At 40.7% G+C, this 9113-nt stretch overlaps 1 protein-coding gene across 4 annotated transcripts in view; it reads right to left on the bottom strand.

Annotated features, from left to right (window-relative positions):
- Fam126b (family with sequence similarity 126 member B) overlaps positions 1 to 9113 on the bottom strand; it is a 56859-nt gene that overhangs the window by 22703 nt on the left and 25043 nt on the right. For all 4 annotated transcript variants that reach the window (XM_023712360.1, XM_023712361.1, XM_023712362.1 and 1 more), the window contains 2 exons: positions 7032 to 7211; positions 1004 to 1084 (listed from right to left, as the gene is read on the bottom strand). In XM_023712360.1, the coding sequence (XP_023568128.1) occupies positions 1004 to 1084; positions 7032 to 7118 (168 nt within the window). In that variant the 5' untranslated portion in view covers positions 7119 to 7211. The remainder of the gene's footprint in view (positions 1 to 1003; positions 1085 to 7031; positions 7212 to 9113) is intronic.

The following is a 9113-nucleotide window of genomic DNA, read 5'->3' as shown; positions in this document are numbered from 1 at the left end:
CCTGTAATCTCAGCTCCTAGGAGGCTGTAAACAGGAGGATCACTACAAGTGAGATCTAGTAGTGAGACCCTGAACACCATGCAGACCCTTCCCTAAAATAAAAAATAAAAATACATCAGTGTAGCTGGGTATGGTGACACATGCCTGTAATTCCAGCACTTGAAAGACTAAGGCAAGAGGATCTTTGTGAGTTCAAGACCAGCCTGGGCTGCAAAGCGAGCTCAAGGCCAGCCTGAACTGCAAAGTGAGACTCTATCTCAAAAAGACAAAACAACCTAGCAGTGTTAACATTCTTTGAAATTATTTTCTTAAAAAACTAGCAGAGTGGGGCCAGGGAGATGGCTCAGTGGAATAAGCACTTCCCTGGCAAGCACAGGGGCCTGAGTTCAATCCCCGGTTCCGCCAAAAAAAAAAAAAGAGCAGAGTGCAGAGGCCGGGGTTCCGTTCCCCACCCCCACCCCCGTGCCAGTCCCCCAGGGGCACACTGATACTGTGATTGAAGCTGGGCGTGGTGGCGGTCGCCTGTAATCCCAGTGCTTAGGAGGCTGAAAACAGGAGAATCACTATGAGTCTGATCTACATAGTGAGACCCTGTATACTCTGTAGACCCTGTCCTAAATACATAAATAAGGAACAACAAAAAAATGCTGATAAAAAAAATAAACAAGAATTGGAGGAAGTATTCTATTAATTACTTTTCACCTCTCAACACAGCTTAGTTTTACTAGTAACAATCATCTACTTTTGGGCTGAGTGTGGTAATGCAGGAGGCTGAGGCAGGAGGATCACTGAGAGCATACGATCAGCCTGGGCTACAGAGAGAGTGTCTCAGACCAGCCTGAACTAAAGAGTGAAACCCTGTCTCAAAGACAGTCAAAACAAAACAATCTACTTTTAAGAAATAGGTCGGAAGATAAGTCATTAAAGGAATACTTATCTATAAAAAATTGCAGCTCTTCCTCAACATAATTGTAAATAATCCCATCTTCACAATGTTACTCACCTCATGATAAATTGAAGGTTTGGATAAAGAAGGGATAGTGAAAGACAAAACCTTATTGTTTCCATCTTTATCAGCAATTTCCTATAATCAAAAAGTATACAAAGATCATGAAACAATCAAATAACTAGGGGTTTATAAGACTTTTTTAAATTTATGGAATACAGCATTAGGAACTAAGAGATTTTTATAAATAGTAATATATAAAAGTATACCTACCATATCTTCTCAAATTTTACAGATCTAACACATGCAGAGATAGTGAGCATGTTCTACATTAACATCACAGCCAAGCTAAAAGTAGGCACACAAATCAGTCGTATTGTATTTACACAAAGAACAAGGGTGATCAGATATTCTAGAAGAACTACTGCACCTGCTTGCAAGTGCTTTTATCTGCTGAGTTATTATGATCTTTTTTTTTTTTTTTTTAAAGAAACTTGTTTTTTCTTCCTAGTCCTGGGATCAAACTTGGAACTCTGAACTTGCCAGGCAGGGACTTATACCACTGAGCTATCTCCCTGGCCCTCTTTAGGATTTTTTCAAGAGTACATTATTTCTTTGTTAAAGGACAGTGTTGCTCTTTACCTCTCCTCTGCCCCTCAGCTGTGTATAAATACCTTCCAGCAGACATAGTGCCTGGGGGCCAAACACAGCTGCCTCTCTGCGCTCTATTCACCCTGCTTCCCTGACACGAGTTACTATACATGCTGGTGTGGACAGGGCCCCCAGAGGACAATCCTCAGCACACCAGGACCGAGTACACAGCGTCAAAGGAAGCAACAAGCAGACAGCTGCCAACACCAAAACAGCCTCACTGGAGTTGCCTGGCAGAGCCCCTCAGAGTGCCCCGGGTCACGGGGGAGGCACGACTACCTGAGAGCAGGCACACCAGAGCAGGCACACCACACCCTAACTTTGGCAAGGAAATACCCTAGGTAGACCACACAAGCTCTCCTAGTCAAAGGTGTTACCACCAAAGCTGGCCATCTTACTTCAGAGGTTTAAGCTAGATGAAAGGGCCTGATTAAAGCTAGGTCAAAAACCTACTTTATTCCTGAATTTTCAAGGAAGCCATATTCTGTTGATTTATCTTTGTATATATTTGGGGAGGAGAGAAAGGTGAAACTTGCTAAGGGCAATACAAAACTCCCCTGGGCTGTTGAGACAGACAAAAGATGCTAGAGAAGAGGAAGAAAAAGAGAAATGTGTAAACTAGAAAAACCAGTATGGTTTAAGAAAAAGACAAGGTAGGCAGAGAAGGCAGAGGGAAAAGATGGAGGAACAGAAACCAACTACCCTGAGAACCACAGAGAAAAGACACACATATCAAGGAATTAAAAACAGCCAGGAGTCTGCGGACACACTTCTGACAATAATTGGACATGTTTTCTTCAGTGCAATATTTGTGAGACATCAAAACATTAAAAAGAAGGATTCAGTGTAGTGGCTCATGCCTCCCTCACGCAACCCAGGAGCTGGCAGGCTGAGTCCGCAAGACAGCAGTGAGTTTGTGCTTAGCTGAGACTACACAGTGAATTCAAGGCCAGCCTGAACTACATAGTGAGACTCTGTCTCAAAAAAAGATAAGTGCCTGCCTAGCAAGTACAGGGTCCTGAGTTCAATCCCCAGTACTACAAAAATAAATAAATAAAAATAAAAAGATAATTAAACACTGCATAAGTACTATCAATAACTTCTCACACATTGGGGCTGGTGAGATGGCTCAGTGGTCTAAAGCACCTACTCAGAACAAGCTTAGCAAAGCACAGGGACCGCGGTTCAATCCCCCAGCACCACATGCCAGCCAGCCCCGCCCCCTGGTGGGCTGAGCTGGCCACACACACACAAAATAAATAAATAAATAAATAAATAAATAACTTCTCACACAATCTGCTTTGCAAAATATTGTTTCATTTACCTCATTACTGAATGTCTTTACACTAAAAAAATGAATAAAATTATAGTTTAATAATAAAACACTAAACTGAATCATTACATCATCAAATATTTACTAAGTGTCTATAATAAGCTCTATAGGAAACCCAGTGATACAGAAAACATTTTCTGCTCTAAAAGAAAATCCTACAAGGGCCCAAGTTCAATCCCCAGTTCTGCCAAAAAAAAAAAAAAAAGAAAATCCATGCCAAGAATGATGGTATATACTTATAATCCCAACCCTCTTGAAGGCTGAGGCAGGAGAATCACAAACTCCAGCCCTTCCTGAGCATCATAGCAAGATCTGTTTCAACACAGTAAGGGCCAGCCAGATAGTTCAGTGGACTGAAGTGCCTGCTTAGGCAGGTGCAGTGGTGTGCTGGGCTGGTTCCACCCCCTGGGCAAAATGAGACAGCGACTGAGACTGGCCATGGTGGTGCTCTCCTCTAATCCAAGGGTTTGGGAGGCTGCAAACAGTAGTATCACTATGAATCCAATCTGTGTAGTGAGACCCTGTACTAAATACATTAAAAAATAAATAATAAAAGTAGCATAATAGAAAAAGATGTACAAAGGTCTTACCAAAAAAAAAATGAAGAGAAAAAACAGGAAAGTTAACAAAATAGGCAATTTCGTTCTAATAATAGCTTTTCATTTAAAAAAGAAACTACTTTTAGCCAGGTGTGGTGGCACATACCTGTAATCCTAGCACTCAGGAGGCTGAGGCAGGCCAGCCTGCAGCCTGTATTTTTCAAATTCTTTTTAATCCTACTAACACTAGTGATTCTGTTGAAAGATGTCAAGGAACTGAGTAACCTGCTATTTAAAATCATCAGTAGGGCTGGTGAGATGGCTCAGTGGTCTAAAGCACCTACTTGCAGCAAGCTTGGCAAAGCATAAGGACTGTGGTTCAATCCCCCAGCACCACATGCCAGCCAGCCCTGCCCCCTGGTGGGCTGAGCTGGCCACACACACACACACACACACACACACACAAATTTAAAAAAATAAATAAATAAAATAAAATAAAATCATCAGTAAGCAGCAGAACCCAGTTCTGAACTAAACAGCAGTGAGCCTAATGCCCGCACTTGCTCCTTGTGCTGTCTGATGGTGGAAATGCTTTTTAGTGATGAAGACTCTGAGAAGTGAGCCCTGGGGCAATACAATATTTATTGTGAGACTTTGGTACTTCACTGCCTCTAAATTATATGAGCCAAGTTTTTTCTGGAGTATTTAACAAAGTGTATTAGAGACACAGAACCTAAGACTTCAAATCGCAGACACTTCAGTACAAATGTCCTAAAACGGACATCAAGAGAAAAAGCAAAACACTGATGTTTTAAGGTTCTTGAGAATTTCTTAGGCTGGGCATGGTGGCACATGCCTGTAATCCCAGCACTAGGGAGGCTGAGGCAGGAGGATCACTGTGAGCTGCAGCCTCAACTGCAAAGCAAGAGCCTGTCTCCAAAATTAAAACAAAAAACAAGAAGGAATTTCTTTGGAGGAAAGTTTCATAAACAATGTAGTATCAAATATTTTACCAGATAATAAATTGACAAGTTGTACTGGCCATGAGCATGCATGCCTACAGTCTCAGCTATACAAGGCTGAGGCAGGAGGACCACTCAAGCCCAGAAGTTGTAGATCAGCCCTGGCAACATAGCAACATCCCAACTCAAAACAACAATTTTATAGGTTGTTAATCAGATTTTTATACCAAACTACATTCTCGAGGAAAAATAACTACACGTGAACTGGATATTTATACAAATGAACTTCACAGCACAAAGCTAAACAGGAGTGTTATGTCTTTGGCCAGTATCTTCTCAACCATACCCCTCCCTGACCCAAGGCAATTCAGCAAAATCACACACCTTTATGGTAAGTATCCAACGCCAACTTGGCGGGGGTGGTACGGGGCAGGTGCTGCACCCAGTTGCCTGGCTCCCTGCGCAGAGCGGGGAGAGCTGCACCAGCATCCTCAGACGCTTCTCACTCCCCAGCCTTTCTTCCTCCTTCACTCATGGCCTCCCATCTGGAGGAGGATCACACCCTAGCCTTCAGGCTCTGAGCATCTTAGAAATGATGGTTTCTTTTCTCCCCTCTCATTTCCACTGTATCCATGTTCCGATTTAAAAAATTGTAATATGCCAAACAGTGTGCTGGACTTCTTCCCATTAACTGATACCCTCTCCTTAGATGAAAATCCCACAAGTACCTCCCCACTCTTCTCAGTTACATACACTAACTTTATTTATTTATTTTTAAATTTTATTTATTTATTTATTTGTGTGTGTGTGTGTGTGTGTGTGTGTGTGTGTGGCCAGCTCAGCCCAGCAGGGGGCGGGGCTGGCTGGCATGTGGTGCTGGGGGATTGAACCATGGTCCATTTGCTTTACTAAGCTTGTTCTAAGTTGGTGCTTTAGACCACTGAGCCATCTCACCAGCCCCCATATACTAACTTTAAATATAAGAACAGTGATTAAACTAAACCTCTAATTCTAGAGTTTCATCATCTTACACTAGAGATTTTCTTCCCCTAAAAATTGTCTAATTACTTTCCCAATGCGTATTTGTATAATGTTAAAAAAAAATCTTTTATGTGTTTATTTGGTACAGGGTTTTACTACACAGTTTGGACTTGTAGTGATCCTCCTATCTCAGCCTCCCCAGTGCTGGGATTACAGGTGTGCGCCACTATACCCGGTTTCAGTGGCCGGCACAGCATGTGGTATCAGGGACTGCATCTGGTCCTTGCACTTTCCAGGCAGGCACTTAAGACTGCCAAGGTATTTCCCTAGCCCTCCCAATGCACAAGGAAAAACTTAAAACTTAAAAACTCTTCCCTTCAAAAACTCTAAAACTGATATATAGTGCTTTAAACAGAATTACTTTCCTTTGTCAAGGACAATCTGACTTTTTTTTTTTTTTTCCAGAACCGGGGATTGAACTCAGGCCCTTGAGCTTGCCAGGGAAGCGCTTATTCCACTGAGCCATCTCCCCGGCCCCTGACAATCTGACTTTTTTGCCTTTGACTACTTCTTCTTAAAATTATGGCCTACTTCCTAATCTTAATCATGATAAGGGCCGGCCAAATAGCTCAGTGGATTAAAGTGGCTGCTTAGACAGATGCAGTGGCCGGGGTTCAATCCCTGGTGTGCCGTGTTGGCCCGGCCCTTGGGGCGAACTGAAAGGGCAAGTGAAACTGGGCGTGGTGGCAAACATCAGTAATCCCAGCTCTTGGGAGGCTGAACCCAAGCGGATCACTATGAGTCCAATCTACACAGTGAGACCCTGTAGACCCTATACTAAAATACAAAATCATAAATCCTCTTTGGAAGGCCCAGCCAGATGTGGGCCATAAACTCAGTAATATATGAGACCGGGTCTCACTCTGTGTACTCCAGGAGGCCTTGAAAAATCCGCCTGCCTCAGCCTTTCAAGTAAGGAATTACAGACACAAGCCACCACACTCAGTCCAGTTCAGCTAATATTTAAGTTCTGCCCTGAAATCCTCTTTCCACACAAACTTTATAAAGCTTGGTCATCTGTAAGCATGTCTTTTCCAGCAGAATAGAAATGTCTTAAAAGCAGGTACTATTTCTAAGTCTGTATTTTCAGTGTTCAACTCTGCTCTACACAGCATTCATATCAGTCAAATTACTCTAATTTGAAGAAACAAGTCCTCAGTCAGGCGGGGATGTAGCTCAGGGATACAACACTTGCTTGACAAATGAATTCAATTCACAGTACCAAAAAACATGTAAGAAAAAAAAAAAAACCATGTCTAAAGAAATTAAGTCCTTAGATATTAATAATCTCATCAATAACAGTTTCATCTATTTTTTCTTTCTTTTTTTTTGTGGCAGAACTGGGGATTGAACTCAGGCCCTTGTGCTTGCCAGGGAGGCCCTTACTCCACTAAGCCATCTCCTCAGCCCCGTCATCTGTTTTCTAAAATGCTTATCATTACTTTTGTACTCAATTAGTTCAAATAAATTATTCAGTAGTATTTTCTCTAAGCACCCCTTACACAGTATTTCAGAGGACTTAAAACATATTTTCATCTTCCCTGTTATTTTCAACTTACCAAATTGTAAATTCCTAAGAGAAGCGCTTCAATGCACCCATTACTCTGTCTGTCTCGGCTAACCGTAAGCCGTAAGTAAACCCACATCAATTCTGGCAAGAACTGCAGTGTGAACCTCTTGAGTCGAACCTCAGAACTGCGATAGAGTTCAAACAGCTGATGGCAGACAGGCTCCAAGAGCTAAAAGGGAAAAAAGTGCATTAGTTATTTCCTTTCTGGGGTCTGTAATTACATTCTTTAAAAGGCACATATAACCTGTAAAACATTTTAAAGTAAATTCTTTTTTAAGTGTATTTGGTACAGGGTCTCACTACACAGCTTGGACTCGTGATCCTCCTGTTTCCAGCCTCCCCAGCACTGGCATTTTAGGCATGTGCCACCACCCCCAATCTCTGTAGCTGGTTCAGTGTGTCCAGGGGTGGGCCAGTGCGGCTTGTGGTGCTGGGGATCAAACCCCATTTCGGCACTTGCCTAAGCAGGTGCTTAATCTGCTGAGCTACCTCACTGACACTAAAAGCAAATTCTTAATACAAATTTCTCCATAGTTTGAGAATCTAAATCTTCCCTTAAGAGACCACATATTAAACTAACCAATCCACTAACACAAGTACTTTTGTCCATATAATATCATCATACTTTTTAATACACTATGTTACCAAATTAGTCTTTTATTATCTAGATTTATATTTAGTGACTGTCCCCTTCTTAGCAACTCTTACCATCATACATTTTAAAAAGTTTCCATTGTAATAAAATAATTTCCACTGCTTTTGCTAGAAATATTGTATCTTCAAGTGAGACTATGATTTAAACAAACTACATGCCTGTCATTAGGGGAAGAGATGTTGCAATACATTCTATTTGGGCATGCAAAAATCTAGCTAATATTTGAAATACATATCAGTAAACTAACTACACTTGTACCTTAAATTTTCACTAGTTATGTTTATTTGGAAAATTTCAAAAGGAAGCAAAGTATGAAGAAATGGTGTTTTCAATGTTTCACTGGCTAATTTGTTCATATACTATCACAGAAAATGAATTATGAGAGACTTAAAAGGAACAGTTAAAATTACTGACAATCTGAATGGTTTTGGTGGCTTAACTGCAGAATAAATAAAACTGTAACTTTTAAATGCTTATCCAAAACTAATTAGAAATTATTCTTACTTATTTTTTTGAGAGACAGGGTCTGGCTATGTAGTCCAGGTTGACCTCAAACTCACAGTCTTTCTGCTCAGCCACCATGCCCAGCTAGTTCTTAAATTAAATTAAAATCTAACACAATTCTTTAAAAAACAATGGCATTTGTATGCTCACTTCTGACTAAAATAATATAGTTAGAAATCTGCTTGGAGATACATATCTGTAACACTCTAGAACAAAGTCACTATTTTTACAGTTAGAAAATCAAAAGTCAATAAAACTATGCTGATTGCATAGTTAATATTCAGGTAAGTGTCGTTCTTGAAGTCTAATCTAAGGCTTAAAAAACGACCCACCCACCCGCGCACACACACAATAAATACTAGCTCTTTATGTGAATGTGAAATTACTATAAAGGTACAGTTTAAAACTTAAAAGCAATTCCAGCTTTGTCCTTACTGAAGTCTAGGCCAGTCAGACAATCTGTGGTAGAGGAGGAAGAGAAGGACACTAAATTCATGTATTGTAACATCAAATCAGTGTCTCTAGTCTACCACATTTGTTAAAATGGAATGGAGGTGGCAGTTGGCCAATTATAAAAAGTATATTCCACTTTGCACCAATAATGAACATAAGCTTTTGAAAACAGTCAACTGCTAGAATCTACCTTAAATGCTTAAAACTCCTCTGCTGAGGAGTCAAAGGTTGAGGTAGCTTTCATAAATATGTTAAAAAGAGATATCTAGAGCTCACACTTACTGCTCTTTTCAGTAAAAGATTCATCAAAGATCAGCTTCTCTAAATTTTATGGGCCACAAAACAAGTGGCATAAGTTTCCCTATAAAGACCTTAATTCTTTTTTTTCAGTACCAAGTGGTACAATGGGATATAGGACCCTATATTTAATTAAGCAGTGAAGAAATACTGAATTTCTAA

Source organism: Octodon degus, unplaced genomic scaffold (assembly GCF_000260255.1).
Source record: "Octodon degus isolate 3935 unplaced genomic scaffold, OctDeg1.0 scaffold00025, whole genome shotgun sequence".
In the NCBI taxonomy this organism is placed as follows: Eukaryota; Metazoa; Chordata; class Mammalia; order Rodentia; family Octodontidae; genus Octodon; species Octodon degus.
The sequence above is the reverse complement of the archived record's forward strand: the minus strand, read 5'-3'. Positions and strand labels throughout refer to the sequence as shown.